General features: G+C 39.8%; 1 protein-coding gene across 1 annotated transcript in view; it reads left to right on the forward strand.

Annotated features, from left to right (window-relative positions):
• The first annotated feature begins 2,192 nt into the window (after window positions 1–2,192).
• LOC127663978 (zinc finger protein basonuclin-2-like) overlaps window positions 2,193–27,695 on the forward strand; it is a 100,008-nt gene continuing 74,505 nt past the window's right edge. Inside the window, exon 1 of the mRNA XM_052155832.1 lies at window positions 2,193–2,266. Coding sequence (XP_052011792.1) covers window positions 2,264–2,266 — 3 coding nt within the window. The 5' untranslated portion in view covers window positions 2,193–2,263. The remainder of the gene's footprint in view (window positions 2,267–27,695) is intronic.

Below are 27,695 nucleotides of genomic sequence, written 5' to 3' on the forward strand. Positions count from 1 at the left end.
TTTTTCTTTTTCAACTATGTGTACATTAGATCATTTTATAAAAATTGCTTCATGTCAGTCTGTGGGACCACCGTGTTCTCATGGTCCATTGTCAAATTAAGCATTGTCTGAACAAGCTAGCTGTCACACACAGCCATTTGATGTTTAGATTGGTAGTGTGTATAGCCACAGATCCTATATCCATAGGGTTTCTGATCACCAAAGACAGAATGTTTTAAACTGATGTATTTTAACTTACCATTACTGTGATTATTACGACATAGGTCTTTTATATATTATATGCATACATATGTATCTATAAATTTATTATATTTACTTGTATTTATATTGCTAATCAATGTACTTATGTAAAGGAAACAGACTTGCATGGTAGGCAGCATTGAGGGGGAATTTTAGAATGCCTTTGTCACGTCTGTAGTTTAGTGGAGTACATAAAATAAACAATGCCTACTGTGTAATGAACGCCAAAGAACTAATCAATTTTGGATATTACTCCTGGTTAGAACTCATGTAAGCTGTCCTGAATTATAGTTACTTGGAAAGATGTATAGAAGCCTAATGTTTTGAGTGGGTAAATTTGTTTTGTAACCTGTGAAATGTGTTCCTGGGGATAGTGCATCTAACCTCTGAACTTTCCACTCATTGTCTATGCAGTGAGGATTCCAATAATGCTTTTCTTTTGGATGATATGAGGATATAGGAATACCTTTTGTAAATTTATATGCAGTTTGCTAATTTACTAAGGTATTCTTGCCAAATGACCTAAATTAGAAGGAGGGTGATTTGGATCAAGTCCCTGAGCTCACTGTCTAGAGTCAGATTACATTTGTCCATTCTACTTGGAAGAGGTGTGTGTGGGGGGGGAGGGGCATCAAAGATGTATGGTTTTAATCTTATTTTTGTTAGAGGCTATGACTACTCTAACCCCCATAGCTTCAATTAAAAAACTTGAAAATAGTTCATTTTCTAGTCTAATTACTTGGCAGAAATTTAGAATAGCAAGAAACTAGTAACAACCAAACCTTTCCTTTGCACTTACAGATCAACAGAAGCGATTCTTGGGTCCTAGAGACCAAAGAAAGAATCAGCAGGAATGCCCAGGGTGAATGATGGATTGCAGAGCCTGGCTGGTAATTACTTTCACTGAGCTAAAACATTAACTTGAAACATGGGAGCAAGGCCAGATGAAAATCGGGAGGTGGACCTCTTCCTCCCCATGGAATGCCCATACTTGCCTTGTGGAGGTAGTTGTTTCTTTGGTGGGAGAGTCCAGCTCAGCTTCCTTTCCTGAGGCTCAGCATGGATTTTCATCTACCACCCCGGTAGACAAGGAGTGGTACCTTTGTTTTGGCCATTGTAATGATAGGTGTTTAAGTCAGTCTGCTTTCTGAGATGGCAAGAACTAACAGTTTCTCAAGACTTTTCAGTAGGATACCCGATATTAACAGAGATTTTCTCCTCTTGGGATTCAGCTTTTTTGTAATTTTTTTCCATAATGTGGGCTCTGGAACCCACATGGTTGATAAGCATGACACTCTCAAGCACACGTACACCACAGAACTTCACACATGACACTACAGAGCACACGTCTTCCCCCATCCTTACACACACACATCGCCATCTTCACTTCATAGATGGAAACACGCCTGAGCACAGATAAAGGAGAGGCTGAGACAGGTGGGAAATCTGGGGTTTTACAAGCACAGGCCAGAGAGAAGACATTTTCACAGCGCGCTGCGGGTTTTGCGCATGCGTGCTGCGGGTTTTGCGCATGCGCGCTGCGGGTTTTGCGCATGCGCGCTGCGGGTTTTGCGCATGCGCGCTGCGGGTTTTGCGCATGCGCGCTGCGGGTTTTGCGCATGCGCGCTGCGGGTTTTGCGCATGCGCGCTGCGGGTTTTGCGCATGCGCGCTGCGGGTTTTGCGCATGCGCGCTGCGGGTTTTGCGTCACCAGCAGCCCCGCTCCTGGACAGTCCATTCCCTTTTTTTTTCTCCCTCCGCCCGGGGAGGAGTGGGACAACTCCGAGCTAGAGGGTGCAAGCGGGACCCTGGGCACAGGTGTAAATCAGTCACCTGTGCGCCGAGGGGCTGCGGCGAGAGTGCACGCGCGTGGGCGGTTGGGGCGTGGCGCGGGCAGCGAGCATGGCCCGGAGCGGCCAGGCGGGGAGGGAGCAGGCAGAGCGGAGAGCTGAGGTGGCCGAGGGGCGGGGCCACTAAGAGGAGACCAAGAGGCGGGGGCTGCACTTGAGGACCAGCCTGCTGAGATGGTAAGAAGTTTCCACCTCCTCTCCGCTTGAGTTTGCACTGGGTGGGGACAGAGTCGGGCGGGACGCCCCGGGCCGAGGAGGCAGGCAGCAGGCAGTGCTCCCGAAATCCACCCCCACCCCTCAACTTGGCCCCAAGTTTTTGAGGCGGCTGCGGGCAGGTGGGCGGGCAGATGGGAGCGAGGGCTTCCCCACGCCTTTGGTGAGCGGCGGTCAGTCGGGGACTCCAGAGGGCGCGGGATGCGGGGACCCGGGATACACGGAGCTGCCGGATCCCACGGCAACTTTCCCAACTTGCCGGCCTGTTCAGAGCCCCGAGCGGCGGCTGGGCACGGGGGAGGGAGGGTGCAGGGGGCCCAGGCGCGGCCTGCGTGGGGACCGCAGTGATGCCCCCGCGGCTGCGGAGGACGCAGACGCGGCCAGTCATATCCTGCTAGACAGACACGTGTGTGCTTTCCTGAAGGCCATAGTCTTCCCTTGATGATTGAGAGATTTGCATCTGGTAGCGATTCACTCAGCCTAATGGAAGATCGCGCTCCTTAGAGTGCTGATAAGCGGACACATGACATTTGCAAAGAGCAGTTTGCCAACTCGAGTGCCAGGGCAACCTGGAGAAAATTCTGTGCTTCCAATTTAATCAGAAAAGTAGGGAATATTGCAAATGACACTACCAAACCAACTGTAAATAGATGATAATTTGATTGACATGTGGAAAACTGTCACTGACTGAGCAGCCCATAACAGGAACATTTACTGAGTGCAAAGGCAGCTTTCAAGTAAATCACTTTTTGTCCAGTGGGGCCCAGCCAGATTATAATTGCATGTCCTTCCCTTCATTGCAAATTCTGTATTACCATTACCAGCAGTGTCTCATTTAAAGGAAAGTTGTCTTCCAAATATTCACAGTGTCTCATGTTAACTCTTCACCTCCCTCCTTGAAGGCCTGCTATTTTCTGGAAAATCCAGCCATTGCTTCCCTTCATTCTAAAAAACTCATTAACTTTGCCTTTGTGTGTGTGTGTGTGTGTGTGTCTGTGTGTCTGTGTAGAGGTACATATTATAAATTGTTTGGCGACATGATGGAAGTTAGGGTCTAAAGACATTTTAGCATGATTTTGTTATAGTCCTTAGAATTGTGTACTCTGTTGTTTTTAAATAAACAGCATTTTGGCAATGGTCATTTTTGAAGTATCAGTACTTCAAAACTGAATGAGCACTTGGCTCCTCCCACTTGGAAATGTACAAGGTGCCCGTCTGGGCCTAGTGTTAGTTCTTGGACCCTGGGTCGTTCAGTCCCAGATGCTTGGGAATATTGGGATACAGCGGCAAAGCACATACCATTTACAGGTCCAGTTGCAGAGACAGTGTATGAAGTGAGAGACACTTGAGACATTATTAAGGCAGTGTTGACAAGTTAGTCTAGTTTGTTCTTTAAAAGCCAATGAGGTATTAATACCTGGTTAATAAGCTCATCCTTTAGTACAAAGTTATCTAGCCTCATTCTCCAAGTCAGCTGCTTTCCATTGATCAAGAAAAAAGAAAGAAACACTGTTCTTATTTGGTCTAGTTCTTTCTTGCTTCTAAATTTGGCTAACATACTCTGGCCTCAGCATAATATATCAGAGGTACTGATCAGAGTCTTTGTCTTAGAATCTCAAAGTAATGTGTTTTCATAAAAACATTTTTGATTTCCTGCTCGTAGGCATAAGAAGTACCCACCAGAGAAGGATAATGTGAAGCAAGTTGCTCCTACTCTAGGAGTGGCCTCTCTTGTTCAAACAGAATAGAACCTGAAGGTTCTGTTGCTAGTCAGGACCAGTGTGCCTTTGCCTTGCACCAAGCTCCCTATGTCACAAACAATCAAGGAACCATCTCTGGCTGTACAGATGTAGGTGCTTATTGTAACCCCAGTAAAAGAACATGGGAGCCAAGATCTTGCTAATTGTAGTGACCCTGCCTGCATTGTGAGTGTCAGATGATTTGACAGGACTGACATGCAGCTAAATGGAATAGGAAAAGACACGGCAGTGGACTGTTGGTCCATTAGTTTGCCCAGGCATCTTGTTTTACTAAGGAGCTCTCTAATGGTTTCTCGGCAATAATTACTCTCTCTCTTCCTCATGCTATTCAACATGACAGGCACTTGCTGAAGTCACAGCTATTATATTTGCACTCTCACAGGCCCCAATGCTGAGTCTCCTTGAGTACTTTGGCTAAGATATGAGTGATGTCTATGCTTTTTTTTTCCTTGAGAAAAATCTCTAATGCAGAAGACAACTGTTTTATTTTGGATATTAAGCAGGTATGTGGTATGGCATGAGTGCTTGAGAAAAGAAAATGATGCATTAGCTGTGAACTCCCCATTGTATGTCTTGTGTATTAGTAGTTGATGATATTGAAACAGAGGAAAACTTTTATGGGCTGATTTACTTACACAGTGATAATTCAGACTTGATTCAGAAGCACAGATAGGGAGGGGGTTTCCATAGACATGAGCTTCCAGGCAACTGTCTTGAAAGTACACAGTATGGGATGATTCTTTCATTTCAGATGATGTGCAATCGGGAAGTAGTTTTCCTACTTCCCACACTTTCCTACAGTTTTTTAAACCAAAGAAGGCATCTTAGAGTAATTTAGCTTAAAAAAATGTTCTTCAGGTCACTTTTTTTGATATGTAGTTGATTTCCCCTATAGCAAGATTGACTTTTTGGAAGTCAATTTGAACTTCTATATTAAATATTTTTGTTTAGTTAATAATTATTGGATTCTTTTGAGATTCCTAACACAGTTTGTTAGTGTATAGCTTTGGAAAACAGTGTATGTCATAGTCCTGCACAGTGACATGATCATTTTTCTTACAATCTTTGAATGGTGTGGTCATAAAATAATCCTTGTGCTAGAAAATACAAGAGGAAGAAGAAATACATGCTTAGAGGCTATGGTTTGGGTTTCAGTGTCTCTTCTTCATATTCATGTATTTGTAGGGGGGTGGTCCTACTCAGAAGTTTCATCAGATTAAAGATCCCTGTTTATTTTTTATTTTTATTTTTTTTAAGATCCCTGTTTATAAACTCTTTAGAGGGGTGAAGAAATAAGCAACAACTCGATTTCAGATACTTATTTTTTCAACCTTCAGCTATCTCTTAGAACAGTTTCTTACTTTTTAAAAAAAAGTACTTATGTTTTGCTGTATCAGAAAGAAGAGAAAAAATCTTAGAAACATATTAAGCATATGATGAAATTGAAAGGGTTCTGAAGAATCCTTTAGAATCTGTTTTCTTTGTGCAGGTACCAGATGTTGATGTTGGCAGCACTTATGAGGGTCACAGGACATTTAAAATCACTAGGCTGTGGTGAATAAAATTCCAGGTCTGTTGCACTGAAAATTATTTGAAACTTGTGTTTGTTTACTCAGTGGTAAGTAGTACAAAAAGCATTTTTTTCTATATGAGTGTGTTTTAAACAGGTACCTTTGACATACATACATGATCAATGAAAATGTTTAAAACACATTTGTGTCCCAGGGGCTCCTATCACTGCAGGCCACTAGTTCCGTTGAAGTCCATTTTCACATGTGCAGAGCTGATCACGCTGCACTTGACCTTCCTTGTAAGTTATTTGTTTCATGTACTAGAGGGCTAAGACTACATAGCTGTGCAAGAAGGGGGAAAAGGCGTACGTGCTACACTTAGGTAGTATTTCCTTAGTGTTCTCTGACAGTAATTTTGAGAAGAAAAGAGGACTTTTTATGCCCACCCCCACTTTTGGGACTGAGCTAAGTTTCTCATTGATAAAATAATTAAGAGTTTATAGTTTCAATGCTAAAATAGAAAGTAAAAAAATGTTTTTGAGGAACAAAACCAATTCCAACAGGGGGTACCTCTCTGTACTCACTGTAGATTCTTATTTATTCTTGTTTTATGGGTGTCACACTTGAGTAGTTAGGTTGCCTCCTTTCTTAGTTTTCCAAAGGAGTTTAATACATAGATCCTCCAGTTTGCCTTGTTTCTTTAGTTAGGAGTTTGAACCAATGCTGTAAGTGCAACGAAATCCATTTCTTCTAGTCTGTGTTATCTATCTTATTACCGTCCATCACGATAGTATTCCAGCTTTCTGTGGGAAGGGAAGTATTTTGAATAGTCTGTCAGAGGAAATGGCTAGGAGGAAAAGCAGATCTCAGCAGCTCTCATTTCTGGGATTACGGCTGACTTCTTCCTTTTTAGCACACCTTTCAGGTTGTGTATAATTATACAGAGTGGAAATAAGAAAAATAGTATGTGTGATGAAGTTAATTTTTATACACCAAAGAAGTCCAGATGTTGCTTGTTCTGTTTGTAGATCCTGGTGCCTTGGTTTCATTCAATGACAAAGAGAGGTGTGGTGTTATTTGTGCTCTCATGTCGCTAAACCTCAGGAACATGCCAGGACATTTAGATTGAATTGTTATGTGAACATCACTGAATAGTCTTCACAGTCCTAGATGGTGTGGCCTGTTCCTTAAGGTTATGTGATACATTATCTTGCTCCTAAGTCACAAGACTATACAGCGTATTTCTGTTCTGTATATTGTAGTCAACCGGAACAGATATTTTTATATTTAAAAACATCTAACACAGAAAAGATACAAAAAGAACACAGTAGAAATGCTGAAAATCAAGCATACATAGGGTGCACTTCTATGAGTGGAGTTTACAAACCTAAAGCCGTGGGTGAGTTGGTGAGTGAATGGTGTGTGACTTTGAGGACCTGGGGCATTATAACAAACTACTGTAGACTTTGTAAGCCCTCTGCACTTAGTTCGGTTTTTTAATTAGTTGTATTCTTTATTTACATTTCAAATGTTGTCCCCATTCCTGGTTCTGCTTTCCCCCAAAACTCCCTAACCCTTCCCCCCTCCCCCTGCTCACCAACCCACACACTCCGTCTTCCCTGTACTATCATTCCCCTATACTAGGGCATCTCGCCTTCTCAGGACCAAGGGCTCTTCTCCCTTTGGTGTCCAACAAGCCATCCTCAGCTACATATGCATCTGTAGCCCTGGGGCCCTCCATGTGTACTCTTTGGTTGGTGGTTTAGTGCCTGGGAGCTCTGGGAGTACTGGGTAGTTCTTTAGTAATTAATCAAGTTACTGAATCTTTGCATTTTATAAAACTTATTTTTAAATGTTTGAATCTTATACTTAGATTAATATATGGATATATTGTACAAGATTATTTGACTGTTGTCAAGATATTTTTCATTTAAAACCTTTTTCTGATTAAAAACTAATATAAGAGCTGAAGTCTAAACAATGTCAGGATCATATCTTGTCATCCTGGAAAGTCGTCTGTGGGTGTGACAAGATGGAGATGCCCATTTGCTTAGCACCGTCTCTCAAGCCCTTCTGAGGACTGCCTCCTCCTCAGACACAAATGTGTCTGTAGTAGTTTTTCTGGTTTCTCTCTTCTACTTCTTTTTAATCATAGATTTATTTGTAAGCAGATAATTTACCATCAATATTTTGCTCCAACAATAAGGCCTTTGTTTTCTTGTCCTTCAGTTTCTTTTTTTTCTTTTTCAACTATGTGTACATTAGATCATTTTATAAACATTGCTTCATGTCACTCTGTGGGACCACCGTGTTCTCATGGTCCATTGTCAAATGAAGCATTGTCTGAACAAGCTAGCTGTCACACACAGCCATTTGATGTTTAGATTGGTAGTGTATATAGCCACAGATCCTATATCCATAGGGTTTCTGATCACCAAGGACAGAATGTTTTAAACTGATGTATTTTAACTTAACATTACTGTGATAATTACGACATAGGTCTTTTATATATTATATACATACATATGTATCTATAAATTTATTATATTTACTTGTATTTAAATTGCTAATCAGTATACTTATGTAAAGGAAACAGACTTACATGGTAGGCAGCATTGAGGGGGAATTTTAGAATGCCTTTGTCAAGTCTTTAGTTTAGTGGAGTGTGTAAAATAAACAATACCTACTGTGTGATGAACGCCAAAGAGCTAATCAATTTTGGATATTACTCCTGGTTAGAAGTCATGTAAGCTGTCCTGTATTATAGTTACTTGGAAAGATGTGTAGAAGTCTAATGTTTTGAGTGGGTAAATTTGTTTTGTAACCTGTGAAATGTGTTCCTGGGGATAGTGCATCTAACCTCTGAACTTTCCACTCATTGTCTATGCAGTGAGGATTCCAATAATGCTTTTCTTTTGGATGATATGAGGATATAGGAATACCTTTTGTAAATTTATATGCAGTTTGCTAATTTACTAATGTATTCTTGCCAAATGACCTAAATTAGAAGGAGGGTGATTTGGATCAAGTCCCTGAGCTCACTGTCTAGAGTCAGATTACATTTGTCCATTCTACTTGGAAGAGGTGTGTGTGTGTGTGGGGGGGGGGGCATCAAAGATGTATGATTTCAATCTTATTTTTGTTAGAGGCTATGACTACTCTAACCCCCATAGCTTCAATTAAAAAACTTGAAAATAATTCATTTTCTATTCTAATTACTTGGCAGAAATTTAGAATAGCAAGAAACAAGTAACAACCAAATCTTTCCTTTGCACTTACAGATCAACAGAAGAGATTCTTGTGTCCTACAGACCAAAGAAAGAATCAGCAGGAATGCCCAGGGTGAATGATGGATTGCAGAGCCTGGCTGGTAATTACTTTCACTGAGCTAAAACATTAACTTGATACATGGGAGCAAGGCCAGATGAAAATCGGGAGGTGGACCTCTTCCTCCCCATGGAATGCCCATACTTGCCTTGTGGAGGTAGTTGTTTCTTTGGTGGGAGAGTCCAGCTCAGCTTCCTTTCCCGAGCCTCAGCATGGATTTTCATCTACCACCCCGGTAGACAAGGAGTGGTACCCTTGTTTTGGCCATTGTAATGATAGGTGTTTAAGTCATCCTGCTTTCTGAGATGGCAAGAACTCACAGTTTCTCAAGACTTTTCAGTAGGATACCCGATAACAGATTATTTCTCCTCTTGGGGTTCAGCTTTTTTGTATTTTTTTTTCATAATGTGGGCTCTGGAACCCACATGGTTGATAAGCATTTTAGCATTAACTTAGCTTTTGGATTTTTGTAACATGGCTACTGAACAGATTCCTTACACTGAGCTAGAGAATACTGTTCTCTTCAGAAGAGCCAGGGGATATTTTTAATGACATATAATAGTTATTAATACTTCACTACTTTGCTATCTAGGAAAGATTGTGATGTGCTTATGACACCATGTATGTTTTCATTCATGCATGGTTTCAGATGGCCATAGAATGTAAAGTATGTGAGAACTCATTCAGTGCCACTGTGCTCTCCGTGACTACCGTCTCAGCATACAGTACACTTGAACTTGAATTTTCTGAGTTCAAGTTGATTATTACCTCATGGGAATAATAGTTATTGTTTTGAGAGACTTAGAGTAGATTAGATCTTAAAATCTATACTAAAGATAGAAATGGCACTAGATGATGAACTCTCCCGTATTGTTTCTTTTATTTTAATCATGCTCCATTTCTCCAACCACGATGTTTTGTGCTGGTCAGGAAGTTCTCTGTTGTGTGCCATATTGTTGAAAGTCTAACTTTCTGATATCAGAGTCCATGGTTTCTTGCCATCTGCCGAACAGGCTGACCTGAACATCTATTGCCATGCTAGCCACAATGGGTACTTACTAATCTAGCCGGCAATTGTGGGCATGCACTACAGTCAGTGAAAAGGATGCTTATCAGTCTTGTTGTTTTTGACATCCATGGAGAGCCAGAAAGGCAGATAATGGATATTGAATTTACAGATGCTCTATTTCTAATGTTAGATTGTGTTTTGTGTATTTATGAGTTAGTTATATTTCTGACATATAAACATTTCTCACATGTGATTTTACAGATATATTCTCTTGCAACAGACATTCTGTGGAAGTATGATTTTGTTGTTGAAACATCTACCATACTTTGCTTTCTTAGACGTCTGAACTGAAGGTGTACTATTTTGAGTATCTATAAATACTCAGTCTAGCTAGCATAAGCGTTTAAGTTGAAAGGCTTCAATTATAAAAAAAGATTCCTTTAAAGAGCTGATTTTTGTGGAATTTTTAAGTAACATGAGAATATTATTGATAAAAGGAACTTTTATTAAACACTGTTAGTTTCTGTGGGATGTACTTGTTGACTCATTGACAGCATGGAATACTGGTTTGGTAGTTTATCTATTTTCTTTACTTACATGCTTTGAGAGTGGGTGTATTGTTTTTACAAACCTTCATTGTCACAAACTTGGAGCATAGGGCTGGAGATGGTTCAGTGGTTAAAGACACTGTTCCTCTGGAAGAGGAGTAATCTGGGGTTTGATTTCCAGCACCCAGGGTGGCTCACAACTGTCTGTAACAGGCACTCATGGTGCACCTATATCTATGTAAGCAAAGCACCCATTCACATAAAATAAAATAAATGCAATTTTTGAGTGAGGGGTGCTATCTTTTTTGAAAGATTCCTAATCTTGAAGTAACCTGCTCTATTTTTTTTTTACCACAACATTTTCCTCAACCCCATTTCCTATATTACAGAAGGACCAAGTCATGGCATAAGGAAAATTGGAAAGTTTTTGTTTTTATACTAGCATTTTCTGTAGTTAGACTTGTAAATCATGTCTTTACTGGCTTCTATAAATCTCAGGCCCTTGGGAATGAAACCCATGACGTGTCTTACTTCAAAAGGTGAGAAAACCAAGGAACTCAAATGTTCTCTGCAGCAGAGCTGTGTTCATGCCCCTCCTTAGCATCATCACCTGGGGAAGTGAGGAACAGCATTCCCATCCACCTCTTACCGGCAGTGGCTTGCATGGCTTGGAGGAAGCTTTGGGACTGAGCAGAGGTTTATAACTACTGCTGTCTGGCCTTCCTTGACCATTGTTTCCCCTTCCAGGATTCCTGTAACTGTCAGCCAATGGTTCATACTCCCAAATGTTTCTAATACTGCAATGATGTCAGAAGTATTTTTTTTAAAGGCTAGGATTAGCAGTTACAGTTTTTCTTCAAACATCTTTGGAGTGGAGAAACTTCTGTCAAACGTGGAGTGCTCTTTTCGTCTTTTCTATCTTCCTGCAGTTTTCCCACTTCTTTTGCTAACTTATTCCACCTACATTGCTTTGGAATCCCCACCCTACAAAAGTTAGTCAACATAGATTATATCAATTATACTCTGTCTCCACTTTGGCACCACTCTTTCTGTGGATCTTTATTGAGCATTGCATCTTCCTTAAGTTAGTTAAAGGCCTCAGGGAGGTTGAAAATTGGTCTAGACAGTGGATGAATCCTGTGAAGGGTGATTCAAGTCTTGGGGTTTTCCTGAGATAGGTCCTGATTTAGACCTGGTAATATTTGAATGCCTGAGGTAAAGGCATTAAGTGTCAGAACAGATGCTTCAATGGAAAGAACAAGCTACAGGGCACAGGAAGAGAAGATGATTGTGTTCTGTAGGGGGTATGTGCTATATAGTTCAGCTTAAAATTAAGAAAGACTTCATACATTTACATTCATACTTGTTTCCATGCTTAGGGTAGATGCTGTCTGTATGACATAGGAGGGTGTCTGATAGGCTCAGAAGCTTTTTACTCTCTGGCTTTTAAGGTAATAGGATTTCATCATTGTCTTAGTCACTTTTATATTGGTGTGTTAAAATACCATGACCCAGGCAACTTGCAACAATTTTTTGAGGTTCATAGTTTTAGAGGGTTAGAGTCCATGACCAGTGTGGTAGTGCGTATGGCATCAGGAGGCAAGCATGGTGCCCGGGGAACACTCTTCCATTCTTGGTCAGAGTGCAAACTTGTACAGCTACTTTGGAAGTCAATATGGATGTTTCTCAGAAAATTTGGAATTGATTTACTTTAAGACACAGCTATACCACTCCTGGGCATATACCCAAAGACACGCCATCTTACCACAAAGACACTTGCTCAACTATGTTTATAGCTGCTTTATTCATAATAGTCAGACTCTGGAAACAACCTAGATTTTCCTCAACCAAAGAATGGATAAAAGAAATATACACTTAAACAATGGAGTATTACTCAGATGTTAAAAAATGACAATGTGAAATTTTCAGACAAATAGATTAGACTACAAACCAACCAACCAACCAACCAATCAAGAATACCATGATCCTTAGCAAGGCAACACAGACCCAGAAAGGCAAGCATGATATATACTCACTTGTAAGTGGATATTAGTTGTTAAGGATAATCATACTGCAAGTCACAAACCCAGAGAGGGTAAGTAACAAGGAGAGAGGACTGTGGTGGGGGTGGGTACATGGATCTTCTGGAAAGGGAAAACAGAATTTGTAGGTGGACCAGGGGCAGGTAGGAATAGGAACAGGATTGACACTATTTTTCAAGGAAAGGAAAAGTTGCCTAATCAAGAAAGGACAGTTCATTTATCAAATACATACATACATACATACATACATACATACATACATACGTACGTACGTACATACGTACATATATACATACATCATGCAAAATTCATTGACTGATCTAAATCCCTATATTCTTCCCTCAACCCTAATTCCCCATAGCAAAGACTTACTACAGAGAGGAGTGGACCATACTGGAAAGTGTAAAATTAATGATAACATAGACTATTGTTCTGATTGATTTGGTTGGCTGAGAAATTCAGCTTTTTAAAAGCTGGGCTGAGTCTTACAGTAGGAAAATAGTTCCCTGTCCTCTGATCTTTCTGTTATGTAATGGTAAAGTGTTTTCTTAGCCACCGCTGGATAATGATGCAACTGTCCACAGAACAACCCCTTCACAGTTTTCAAATAGATACTTAAAAATAATCGAGGCAAATACTTGTACCTAATGTGAAAACACTGATGCCTATGCCTGCCCCGTCTTTCCTGGGGGCATGGTGTAGACTAGGAGCATGAAAGCCCTAGCTCTCAACAAAGAGAGAGATGCCTCGTGATTTTAGTCATGGAGATGAACAGCCTTGAGAGTAGGCACTGGACCAAGTTTTCTCCAGTGCTTCCTGAGAGGAACTATGCTAGGAGAGGGTAGTGATTACTTCCTATCTGAAATTTAGAAAATTAACTGCTTGCAATAAGGCTGTGGAGCTCAAAAAGGCAATGAGACAGCCCTACCTTCTGAGGGAGACTCTTACCACAGTAAGAGGCCGAAGCTGTGATGGATACCCAACACTGGGCATCACCTCTGACCTACTGTTTTATTATCTTACGTTCCCTTCCTGGAATTCGCATCCTCGATGCAGAAGCTACAGAGCTACCATCAGCTTATACTGGGTCTGCCTGCCATTGTGAATTCTGACTCAAAACGGAACATATATATTCCTCCTTCTTCTCTTCTGTCTTTAGGTTGCTGGCCAGAGCTAAATATGCTTTCTCTAGTCCTTTAGGTCTCCTTTTCTTTAAAGCTTTTGTGTCTGCCCTGTAGCTGTTATCTGCCAGGTGGCTGACCTCCATGTTGGCTTAACTCAAACCCTTCCCTGTTCAATTCTGTGACAGCTGCTGAGGTTTACAGCTTACCTGCTTTCAAGTTTCTCTTTTCAATTTTAGTAAAATTGTCTTTGAACATCTAACAACAAGAAGTCACACCATGCATTCCATTTCTATAGAATTTATTTATTTATTTATTTCTTTATTATTTATTTATTTATTTATTTATTTATTTATTTATTTATTTATTGTTGCAATACTTGGTTGGCAAGCTCTCCTTTCTGGTGAGATGGCGAAGTAGACAGAGTTTTCCCCACATGGAAGCCCACTGATGGTGAAGTTGCCTTATTAACTGCCTTGATTTTACTTCTTGTGTCACCTTCATGGAAGATGTGTTAAGGTAAACCGTTATTATGTCTCCTGCTGCTTACAAACTGAGTCTCTTTTTCTTGGTCATCTTACTTCTGCTTTGGGTTGTTATGATGACAGAGGAAGAAGCATGTTTTGAGAAACATGAAAAGCCATTGTCATTCTGAGAGCAGTTAGTTAGTTTTCATTGTGTTCCTTTAGCCTGCCATGTTTGCTTTAGTGTCTGAGTTTGGTGACAGTTCTGTTATTATATTAAAGATGTTTCCTGCCATACATTTTCCATTTCAGTTACGAAAACTCACTTTATTTCCTAAGATGAATTATAATTAGGATTGTTTGGTACTGAGACTCTTTTCCTCACTTAATACCCCTAATGAGATACAAATGTTCTAAATGTCCTTATGAGCGGATTATATTTAGAGAGGAATCCACTTATTTTAGTTAACTAATCCTTTTGCTCCTGTGTCACACATCCTTATTAGGCCCTCACGTTCCTGCTCCTTATGGAATTCTTGTGAGATCAGACCTCTGCAAGCAGTATGATTAACTTTCAGGGTCAGAGGTATTGAAAATGTCAGTGGAATTTGTTGATGTTCCATACCTTGTTGTAACAGCACTCTTCTTAGACACATTAATGATAAATACAAGACTTTTTCTAGTCTTACAAAGCGAATTTTTTTAGTGATCTTCTTGTATTTATGTCAGTTTTCCATAGAATAAAATAATGGACTTATTTTGAATTTTTTTTCACTCTGTTCTCCTGCCACCCTTAGCATCTTGGAATGGTTTTTCTAACTCAGTGGGTCATTGTTTGTTGTACTTGATGTCCCAGGAGAGCAAACTGTGTGTGGTGTTGAACATCACTAAGTGATATCTGTGCAACATCTAGGCATCAGTACTGGGTACCCTTCCTGATGACTGTGTTTATTTTGTACAGAAAGCAGAGAGAAATAGCATTTTGAACAGCTTGATTTGTGAAGTTGCTTTTTGAGTTCAAATCCTGGCTTTATTGCTTACTGTTGGCCTATCTGTAGATGAATTATTGGACTTCCTTATTCTCTGGCATTCTGCTATACATACAGGTGATTATAATGCTACTTGCCTTGTGGGTGGCTACGAGGATTCTGTGAGCACATTAGAGAATAGTACCAGTTGCAGTCGCTGTGTATATTTGTATGATAGTGTCTGGTTGAATTTCTACAAGTATTGTCTAATATTATTCTCTCTTGGTCCATTCAACCAATGAAAAAATATTACTGACTTTGTAAAAGGAATGTCATAAAAATATAATAGTACCCATAATTTTGTTACTGGTATCAGAGTTGGAATTGTAGGACAAATTTCTTCTCATCTATTAATCTAGATGGAATTGCGTCTTCAGGGACCTCCCCACTTCTTTGATTATTATAAGATGTAGGAAGGTACTCAAGTCCTATTTCTTAAATCTGTGGTGATTCAGTTCATTCATTTTAAAATTACTTTAAGTATAATTGTTTCTTCTTTTACATGACTTTGGCTTTTACTTGCCATGGTTAATTAACACCAGTTCCCTATCAGTAGAGTCTAATTATATCAGAAGTCATGTTAATGAGTTATGATTCACTGTATTAGTGGTGTTAGTTCTTTCTGTTGGTTTATGAGCAGACAGGCATGTAGTTATGTTGTCCCCTTGTCTTTGATAAACTCATGTGACAGGTCAAAAGAAGTGATAATAGAAAAGAAATCTGTCAAGAAAGCTCAAAGTGAAGCAAAGAAAAAGTATTCACACTGAAAATAAGATTTGAACTAATTATAAACAGGATTCCTGGAACAGGGTAACTGACCAAGGGCACATCAAGCCTCGTACTGGTGTCAGAACTGTGTGGAGTTGGGAAAGCAAAGAATTCATCAAGCCACAGAAGAGCTACCTAGTGAGCACTATGCACTGTTCAATATAGTGTTCTTGTTTGTAAATTAAACAACACACCTTGAAATTACCCCTATGTGATGGAAAAAATAACGTCTATTCTCCTTCCCGTTATTGGTATCACCAATATTTTTCTCACCCCTGTAGTTTAGTCTTTTCGGAATGTGATACAAATGTAAATCATACAGTGTGTATTTGTAAGTGTGGTGGTTTCATTTGAGATTCATGACTGTTGTTGCATGTAAGAACCTTTGGGGCTTAAGCCAAACTGTAAGACTTGCCTGAAGATAGAGTAGGGAGGGCTCTTATTGTAACCTGGCTAGGCTCTGGTCGGGAGTACACATTCAACATTCAGCGTGAGTCCTGGCTTCAAGAATCCTGTGGGAGCTGAAACATGTCTCAGCTTAGGCCCTTAGGAGCTGCCACAGGTGGTGGGGGGGACTGGCCTAGTGTGGTGAGGAGAGAGGATTATCCAGAGGTGAAGCCCAGCAGGCTATGGAGCATGTGAGGAAGTTACTTTCTCCCATTGTTCTCTGCTCTTTGCCTAAATTACTTTTCTGGCATTACTTTTCTGATTTTGCTTCATTACATGGCTCCTTTTCTTTCCATTCCACCTCGTCACCACAGTAATGTGTTTCCAGTACTGGTACCGCACTTTGGATCACTCCTGTTGTTAAATCAGGTGTCATGTTTATAGGGACCAATCTTTGCTGCCTTCTGGCGATGGCAATGCCATTGTGCTCCTGAATTCACACTGTTGTACATGTGGGGAAGGGGCTTGTGCGGCCTCGTGATGAGCTGTTGGCAGTTAATGGTTGCTAGAAGAGGAAGAATCATTCTTCTCATAATTATAGCCATTGCCAAATTGCCCATGCTTCAATAAATAACCACTAACTCATGCCCCTGCAAGCAACCTTAATTAAATTGAGTTGGTTACAGAAAAAAAAAAAGACAAAGAAAAACAGAGAGGAAAGGAAAGAAAAGGAAGAAGGATATGAAAATGGGAGAAGTGAGAATGAGGGGGCTCAGTGTTGGGAGATGATAATGGGGTTAAAATAACTAAAATTCAATATAATGCATGTATAAAGTTGTTAAAGAATAATGAAAAGGGACCTATCTCAATTTATCTGAAGTTTTCCATTGCTTCCCACAGGGAACAACAGCATAAATGTCACTGAGATGTTGGTGAATTGGGGGCCCCTTAGAGCTGCAAGTCAAGGGTTCGGTAGTCCCAAACCAGTTATAGGCTCTTTTGTAAAGATCTTGGTAAATCTTCTACCAATTGGGATTCTATGGATTTTTTTTAACCTTTATTTTTAGTACTGGGGAATCAAACCCAGAGTTCATCATATAGTCATGTATTTTCCAAGTGTCCATCAACTGAAACATACTCCCTGTTCCTGGGACCATATTTTTAAAGGTACAGTACACAAACTAGATTGAACTCTGTGGCAAAGACATAATGGTGAAGTAATGAAGCATTAGTAATTCTTGGGCCATGATCAACTAACTCATCCTTTGTGTAATCCTCATCAGCAGACTCCTGAAGCTGCATCAAGCTAAGTAGGAGATTCTAGCTTGATTAATAGTTGTCTGTCTGTGGCATAGGGGGTGAAGTACTCTAAGAGGTGGTATTCAGAATAGCTGTACTTCCCACAAAAACATTTACCAAAAGGTAGTTTGTTCATATAAATACTCATGCTGGAAAGATACTATCATTAATTACAAAATAGTAACTAGAGTTATAGCTGAAGTACATTTTATACTTAGGGATAGGTCCATCAGAGAAAAGACGGTTTCTTGTCTGTTATAGGCAGGAAACTGAGGCAAGGGCAATTTAGCCTGAGGTCTGATCGCTGGTGGTAGGGGAACAGAGACTCACACTCAGGCAGTCTGCTTGAGACTCTGTATTCTGCTGTGTATATGTGTGGCCTTCGGAGTTCTAGCATATTAGTGAGTGCCTGAAGGACGCTCAGGAAACTCATTGTGTGTCCTTCATTTTAAGAGCAAGGTCTTCAGGAGACTTTAAGATGATCATGGTGTCTTGGAGTAAACTCGATTCTCCTGCCAGAGGCCCTGGTCGCTGAAGGAGGTGTTAGGTTGGCTTGTTGCTGGTCTCATGTCAGGGGACAGAGAGATGCCGCTCATCTAGGAAGACTCACGAAATTGGTGTTCCTTTCCATTCTATGCCTTGGCCCTGGCCCTCTCTTGCCTGGGAATACATTAATTTGTTCTCTTCCTGTGCTCTCTGCCACTTATTTTTCCCAGGGAGCCTGGAATCCCCGTTATCTTTTCTAGGCTGCCCTCTCTGTTTGCTTGACCCATCCACCAGGTCTCTGTATGTAAAGTACTGTTCTAGCTGCTGCCAGATACCCATGCTCCTGGCTTGCTTTCTATTGTGTTAAACATCGCTTGTGGGCACTTGTGGGGGAAGGCCTTCCTTGGCTTACACATTCCAGATCACTGTCCATCACTGACGATGTCAGAGCAGGAGCTCCAGCAGGATCAAAGATGGGAACCTCAGCAGAACGACACTTGCTGCTTGCTCCCAGGCCCATGTTCAGTTACCTTTCTCATACCTCCTAGGACCACCTGCCTACAGATGGCACTGCCCGCTGTGGTCTGGGCCTTCCATGTAGCTCAGCCCCCAAGAAGCTGTCACATAGACATGCCTACAAACCAAACTGATAGGAGTCATTCAGTTCATTCTTCCCCAGTGACTAGTGTGTGTCAAGCTGACAAAAGCTAACCCTCATGCCAGGTATGAAGGAGAATACCAGTGCATTATATTCACTAGTTGCTGACTTTTTCCTCCATATTTTTCTACAATTAAGAATGTCCTTCTCAATTTCAACTCAAAATACCTGAAAAGAGTCCTTGTTTAGTTAAGAGAGAGTAAATTTCCCCAGGTAAGTTCCCATATGTTTTCTGTAAAAACCAGCACACACTTTCTTTGTATTTCACCCCCGTCGATGAGAGTCTTAGAACAGTAATCAGCCAGGATAAGCCACTCAGCTCCTGTTGCCTTGCATTTTGTTGGGCAATTTTAGCTCTTTTTTTTTTTTTTTTTTTTTTTTTTTTTTTTTTTGGTGCTATTCAGAAGAGTCTGCTTCTTGACACAACACTGGCATCCCAGGTTCTGTGATCCTTTTCTTTGCCGGTCCTGGAGCAGTTGAACTGTAGGTCTGCTTACCTAAGTAGGTAAAATGGTACAAGATGCTCGGGAGGGGTGTGTGTGTGGTTCCATTCCGATTCCGGTTCTGGTTCCGGGAAGGTCTGGTAGTGTGTGCACATGGCCACTGCTTTTGTAAGGTTGGCATGTGTGTGTTTATATCCCCCCAGGCCTCTGTTCTTCCCTTCCCTTCTAGAGCCTTTCCCTCCTTTTGTTGGCCCTTTACTCCATACTTGGGGCTTTGTGCATGCTAAGTGTGCACACAACTGTCTATGTGTAGCAATAGCCCTGCATGCTTTCTCTTACAGCTTTTTATGGTTTATCCAAGGAGTGACTAAAGGACCTGGTAAATGTATGCTCCTCCTTCCCTCTGCCTCTTCCTTCTTTTCCCTCCTGCTCCCCTCTCTTCCTTCTTTCCTCCTCCTTCCCTCTTCCTTTGCATCCATTTAGTTCCATCTCTGGCTCAAGAATGTGTTCTTGAATAGCTCCTTCAAGAAGTAAACAGTGCGAACCTTAGTGCATCTTAGTTCATGACCCATTTATGTGTTTGTGGCCCAAATCCTTCCATGTGTGATATTACCTTCTTAGAATAATTGAGGCCTTCGTGAAATACAGAATAGCTGTGTGCCCTGTCAGATAGGATGTGAAGGCCCTGTGTAATCCTTTGCTAGTGGGATACTTTAAGGCACGTTTGCACTACACTGAAGGCTTAAGTATGGGCCCAAGTTTAACCTTATCTATTAGGTAAATGGGTTCGGCACAGTTTGTTTAAGGTCCTAGGCCTTTCTGTGAACTGAAAACGTGCACTTTTCCCCCCAAAAGTCCCCACTGTAGAAGTGCGGATTCTGTGCTAACGTCCAGCTCTCACCGTTTGGACATTAAATACAGTGTTTTCATTTCACGTCCTTTGCAGCTGCTTCCCCTTTGAATGTCTTTTGAACCCTGAGTTGTAGTGGCTGGAGCTGGAGGGCTGGGGTTGGTTGGTGGTGCATTTTTATCCCTGCTCAGAGCCCTTTCTTGGCGTGTTACCTTGCTGCTCAGGTCGCCTTCAGTTTCTCTACAGGACAGTCTTCTTGGGGTTGGAGACTTCAAAGAAAATCTTCTGACAGTTTCGTTGCTCTTCGTTGGGCAAACTCCTCAGCTGTGTAGCCAGAGCCTCTTTTGAGTGTAGGGCAGCTTACCTGTCTGCATTCACTTTTCTCTGATAGTCTTTACCTGTTTGGTACCAGGCTTAGTGTTCCCTAGTTTCTTAATCTTGTCCTTTCCTTATCACAATTGTTCCTTTAGTAGAGTTGCTAGTATATTTATGTACTGCTCTGAACTAGGTTTTAAAGTCCTGGAAGAACTTTAGCCAGGTATGGTAGAGGCACTGTATAGACCTTTTATGGTGACATAGACCTGCAGATTCCATGCTGAGAGGTAGAACAGGTTACCCTCATTCACAGGATAACCTAATTTAAGATTACCTTCAGCTATACAGTGAGTTCAAGACCACCCTGGCTATTTGAGGCCCTGCATCAAAACAAACACTTGCAATAAAGATTTCATACATTTAAAAGGATTTTAATATTTCTGTCTGGAAAGATTACCACTATTCTTTTGGCTAATTGTGTTGTCAACTAATATTAGTTAAGACTGATCTAATTTAAATATGAATTTGATGTTTGAATTTAATATTTTAAGGCAGCATGGAAAGAAGGTGAATGGTATAGTGGCTTCAATAGAGGCTGAATTTATGAATGAATTTTAAATTCGAGTTTGTTGTATAGACACTGTGATCAAGTGCTAAGTAAGTAATCTGAATGATATTGTTTAAAGCTTTTCCCAAACAGATCTTAAATCTTAATCAATATCCAACTGTCTGAACTGTAAAATTGTTTCAGTAGACCAACTGAGCTATGGGTAAATGTGTAGAAATCTTGGAGAATGCAAAAGTGCAGGCTTAGATATGATACAAGCGTACGCCATTATGATTTACATGATTTATCTACTCAGTATAAATATTGTACTTGTAAAGTTAAAACTGCTGTCCTGGAAATCAGATTGTGGTTGTCTTGAGTATTTGTGGGCCTGGCAGAGGTTTTAGGGTTATGTTTGTGTTTAGATTAAATTTGAATGGTAAGTTAAGATTTATGGTGAACAGTATGTAGAAAATATTATTTGCTTTTTCAGAGCTTATGAGTAAAAGCAACATCTGAATTTAATGTTTGAGAAATTCAAGAAATATGATACAATTCTATTTTAATTGTTTCCCTTAATTGTTCCTAACTTCTGATCATTTACGGTTTATGTGTTTATGATATTAACATATTTAGTACCCTGTCACTGGTTACATTTAAGTTTCTGTAGTCATACTTTCAGGATTTTTTTTCTCTTGAGACAGGAATAATATGAGACCTCTGTTTGCCCAGAGTCCTAGATGATTGTATTCTGATTTTGTTCATTACATGAGATATGCTCACATGGTTTGCTTCTGAATAAATCCTTTTAAGAATTAGTCAGTCTTTTCCCTGAAATGCACCTTTTACCTATTCATCCATTCATATATGAATCTTGTGTCTCCCTCTCCCTCCCTTTTTTCCTCCCTCTTCCCCTCCCCCTCTCAAATATTGGTCATAGGCTTGCTGTAGCTCTAGGGTAAAGGCTGTCCTTGGATCAGAAATCCGTAAAACAAAACAACAGCAAAAAATGATACTGCTTGGTAAGAACTATGGCTGTGAATAAAACAGAGACATTGTGTGTGCTCTAGGTAACTGTGAATGAAGCTGAGGAGAGAAATAAAGGAGATAGTCACCAGTCTACACACTATGGACCTGTCTACACAGACAGGGTGCAGTCCAAAGACTTCCAGGAAGAAACGGCACCTCTGCCTCCATATTCTTTAGTTCCAGAAAGGTGAAAATTGACACACCGTTAAAACTCAAGGCAACCAAAGCTCCATGTCCTCAACCAGAGCTCTCATTTTAGGTCAGGAAAGTCTTTGCTCTGCATCTTACCTGATGAGAAGATGAGAATGTGTTCTTTGAGATCCTTTCTTCCACAACAGAAATAAGTGTTTGTTTTAGAAAATTTGAATTGGATATTTTTAACCATCAGTCTCTAAGATGCCTTGTTGATAGAGTAAATTTAAAAATGAATCTGTATTGAATCTGGACAAATAAACCACAGTTTGAAGCTCCAAAAGAAATGCATACCATTAACTGTCATCTTTCAATATTAGTTTTCTCTGAATGTATGTGGTCATAAATCTTTCTTTATGTTTCTGTCTATTGGTAATTTCATACAAATGGAATTGTCTATGTTATTTTGCATTAATCTTCTTTCATTTGCAGACCATTTTAAAGCATCATTCACAACATATCTGTGCATAACTGTGGATAATTATGTAACTTCAATATGGGGGTTGCAGTAAATTTGGCCAAAGCAGAAGACCCTGAATATACAGCAACAAAATCCCTGATGATTCAAAAGCAAACACGTGATGAGTTTATTGTGTGTCTGTGGTCTTGCTTGCACTGTGGTGCCCTGTCACTTCATTGCAGTCTGCATTCGGAAGCACAAGATTTGCAACGTCTTCTACAGTCCCTCACACCCTGTGGGCTCACCGGTGGCCTGACATACCTCAGCTCAGGATTGAAACTATTGTATGCAATTATTAAATTCAGTGCTTTTACGAAACCTTGAAGTTTCGACTTTTACAGAAACAGGATGGTTTAATTATGGTAACAAACACTTTTAGTATTTTTCTACCATCGTTTTTTTAGCATTTAAGTACAAATGAGTATTAATGAGCATTTGGGATATTATTGTGTTAGAATGTTTGATTTCAAAATTGCTGTTTGTTGGTGAGTCTTAGTGCACACTTGGGAGGTGGAGGCAGAACCAGGTGTGCAGTGTGCTTGTGAAGAGCTGGGGGGGGTGGTAAGACCCCGTCTTACCCACCCTTCCTCAACAGGAAATAGGCATCATGAGTAGCTTTTCTGAATTTCATGAAAAATTACTATGGCTTGGGGTAGAACAGAATTTCCAACCATTTCTAAGATGGCCCAAAACATCCTTACATCATGTTTTATCATGTATTATGTGAAGTGGCATCCTCAGCATTGGTCATTATAAATCAAAGACCACCTCTCCCTGAAGAAGTTTAATCTCTGCATCCTGCAGTAGCCAAGATTTAATTCCCTATGTAAAAATAAGCATCAACAAAAACCATGTCCATCTTTGTATGCAAATTTCCATCAATAAATGAACACATTTGTATATGTGCATATATATACATACATATATATATATATGCACCAAAGAATCTTTTAAATAATTTTATTATTGTTTTCAATATGCATCTTATGCATCTGTACACTTAGAATTATATAAAAATGTTTTGATAGAAAATGAATTGTGAGTAGAAAAAATTAGAAGCCTTGGCTGATGCCAATACTTTATTCTACCACCACATGCTAGTATTCTATCAATATATCATGTCTCCATTATCTATTTATCAGTTGATGAACTAGATATATTTTAACATTTAAGCTAATTGGGGGAGTCGTACATAATAAAATGAGGAAGGATTGAAGTTCTCAGAACCTCAGTCAACCTTAGGAGCTTGAGAGTTTGTTAGGGTTGAGAGTGCTTGTGAGTAAATGCTGAGAGAATGCAGTGAGTCGCAGAGGTCTCATGTTGAAAACAGGATCACATGACCAGTCGACCTGTCAGACTCACCAGAGCGCTTAGTCTCCTTTGCTTCTCCATATACTGAGTAGATACTGAATCAAAATTGCTCATTGTTCGTAGTTTGTTTGTAGTCTTAGAGTCAGTGTCTGTTCTATAGTCAACCTATTGCCTTAAATTCATGATTTCTGGGATTACTCTATCAGCAGACAGCAGCAGCAATATATTTTGTTTAGTCATTGGATTTTTATTATTATAATAATACTGTCCCTAAAAGCAGGCAAAAGAATGCACACACACAAACACACACACACACACACACACACACAAACACACACATACACACACATACACGCATACACACATAAACACACACAAACTCACACATACACAAACACACACACGTACATACATAAACACACACATATACACACATATCCCTATCCTCAGGGATCAGAAATCCTTAGTATAATCTCATGGCTGTCTCACATTAAGACCTGCTTCCTTGTCCTCTCTTCTATTGTATGTGAAAGTTTCTGACATAATACAGGCTTAGTAAATTGTGACTTTTGCATTTTTGTTTTAGGTTATTGATTTGACTACAGTAACTCAGATCAGTTTGATAATAACATTTTAAAACTGAAAATGATCTATATATTATGATAATATATCATTGCATCCTGTAGATGTATTTTTACATTTATCTGTCTCTGTGTGTGTGGGTGTGTGGTGGTGGTGATCTAAGGACAGTCTGTTGGAGCTGCTGCTTTCCTTTGACTGTGTGGATTTCAGACTGGTTAGCAAGCACTTCTACCTGCCAAGCTGTCTATCTTAGGGCTTAGCTCCCAATGTCTGCATCTTTGTCTCAGAATATTGTTTTCATGACGCTTGGAATTCTGTGTAATATCCTTGCCTGGCTTCAGTACACCCTGAGGTCACGGCTTGCAGAGACCATAATTCCTCCAAGTCTTTATGATGTTACACTTTAAAGGCAGAACAAACGTCCAATTCTTTCACTTTATTTTGCTCTTCCTCAGGTCCAGGTTTCCAGTTTTCTCACTCTCTTACCTCTGTTTACCTTGGCAAAGCTGTCCTTGTCACCTTTACCTGTCACACGTGGCTGCTCCTGCTTAGCGGTTACCTTTAAGCAGTCCTTCCTTCAGAGTGGCTGTGGCTTCTTCTCAGACCCCTATGATTAATTTCATTACACTGTTCCCATTATTTTTCTATCACATTATCTCAGATTTGAAATTAAGTGTTTAATTGTATTAATTATGTGTAGAGTGCTTTCTTTCATTCAAATAAAAAAATAATTGAGTGGTTTACATTATATAGTACAATTGAAAGACAGTTTTAAAGTTTATCATCTATTGCTCTAAATTTGGATATTAAATAATATTAAAGATATTTTCAGCAATTGAGTAGTGTTTTTTTTTCTTTTTGTATCTTTTACATTTGCCTGTGGCAAATTAATAAATGTTTAAAGAGTATTAAATATCTTAAACAGTACACACTTAATCATATCACATTGAATAGTTTAAGGGCATGGTTTTTATAGTTTAGCATGTGTCAGAATCACCTGCTCATGGAGTTTCATAGGGGTTCTGGGCCTTGAACCCACAGTTGTGTTCATACTTGGTCATGCTGATTGAACTTGACCTCATTCCTAGCACATCATGCTTGATTCCAAAGTGCTGGGCCCTGTTCACATTCTCTGATTTGTAGATCTGTGCCACAGCCTGAGAATTTACATCTCAATGATATGCTGTTGCTGGTTCCAGTACCATACACTGGCATAGCAAACAAGTACTCTACCACTGTGCCACACAGCCTCTTGAGACCATGCTTTGAGAGTAATTGCTATAAAGGAATGTAGAAATAATGTTTAGATTATCTGTACTTTTTTATCCTTATTTCTTTTCTCTTTATAAGAGTACATAAGACAAATAATGGCCCTGTTTTAGAAGATATGGCATTTAAGAAAAAGCAGAAGCAGGGGCTGTAATGATGTCTCAGTGGACAGAACAATGACTGCTCTTCCAGAGTAGCTGGGATCAATTCGCAGCACCTGCATGGCAGCTCCCAACCATCTGTAACTTCTAAATTTAGGGGATCCAATGCCCTCTACTGGCTTCTGAGGACACTTCACACACATGGTGCAGATATATATGCAGACAGAATACCCAAACATATAAAATAATAACAAAAATTAAAATAAAAATCATATTGATAAAATATAGGAAGGGCTAGTGGTGTGGAGAAGACTCAGGAACAAAGTCTTACTTAAAAATCTAGGGTTTTTTCACCCAAGACACATACCTTTTCATTCCTTACACTCTTAAGAGTTTGTTTTTGTTTTTTTTGGAAATCAAGTGATTGCCACATGATTCTAGTTCTGCAGGCATGCTCTTAGTATATTTAAGCAGTTTATAGTATTAGAACTGTCACCACTTAAATGCCTTCTATATAGGCATTTAATAATAGTCAAAGTAGCTTTTTTTTTCATTTTGGTCATTTTTATGTGTGTGGATGTTTTGCCTGCATATGTGTTCATGTACCTTGTGTATGCCTGGTGCCTGTAGAGTCTAGACAGAGATGTAGGAACTGGAGATACAGTCGGTTGGAGGCTGCCACGTTCATGCTGGGAATTGATCCCAGGTTCTCTGGAAGAATAGCCAGTGCTCATAACTGCTGAGCAGATACCCCAGATTCCTCAGAGCATTTTTAATAGCATTTTGTAAAAGTTTTTTTTTTTTTATCACAATTGGAATTTAAAATGTGATTGAGAAAATACATAGTAAAATCAAAACTAGTCCGTAAAGCAATAGAAATCAGAGCTACAAAACAGGTAATTGTCTGTATGTCAAGTTTACTGGTGGAATAGAAGATTGAGCCCAGAAAAGAAAAGGAGGTGATAGAGAAATTTCAAAGCAATGAGTTGAAACTGTTGTTCGATGCTTTTGGTTCATCGGATCCAAGTTTAGCTCGGTGTGCAGTTCCTTATCAGATCTTGTAGTCACTGTACTTACTAGAGACGTGGCAATTTGGACCTTTTGGATTTGAACAACTTCTGTTTGACAGCCGGGAGGATGGAATAAAAAGACGCAGCTGGCTGTCATGCACATTATTTGTGTTTGCATATAAAGAATATACTGTTAGAGGAAGCACAGGAGGGAAAGGCTGTTGTGGATAATCAGTCTCTGTGTAGCTTAAATTAAAGGAAATAGTGATGGATTGCTATGGAGATAAATATGATATATCACACAGGAAAAACTACATTAAAACAACATTAAAGGTGGGACAGAAAGCCCTAAAAAGTGAAGAAATTCACTGCTAAGGTTGAAAAGTGATATCATTTACATCGCTGCTAATATGTAGACCTAACAGGAAGCATTAGGATGTTGTGAGCATGCTCTGATTTGGAAGGAAGAAGGCTTGGACTTAACACACTACATTTAATACACAGTTTCATTGCCTGGATTTAATTAAAGTTCATCTCTGAATGATCATAGTCCATGAGGGAAAAGCTGTTCCTTTGACTAGAAGACTTTGGGGGTTTTAGAGTTTGGCTGTGGAGGGCCAGGTGGTAATTCTGCACCATTGCATTTCAATACCTGAGCCCTTAGCTTTAGTGTCATATAAGTCAAGGATTCTTTTTGGAAGGCTTAGCTTAATTTGTGCATTCTAGACATTGATTAACAATTAAATAATTTAATAATAGGTTTAGTAATATTAATGCCATTGTAACTTCTGGATCAAAGAATTTAGGTTGTATTCATTTCATGAGGGTGTGTTGCTCCAGGATACATCTAAAATTTTGCTTGAATATTTTGAGAAA

Source organism: Apodemus sylvaticus, chromosome 13 (assembly GCF_947179515.1).
Source record: "Apodemus sylvaticus chromosome 13, mApoSyl1.1, whole genome shotgun sequence".
In the NCBI taxonomy this organism is placed as follows: Eukaryota; Metazoa; Chordata; class Mammalia; order Rodentia; family Muridae; genus Apodemus; species Apodemus sylvaticus.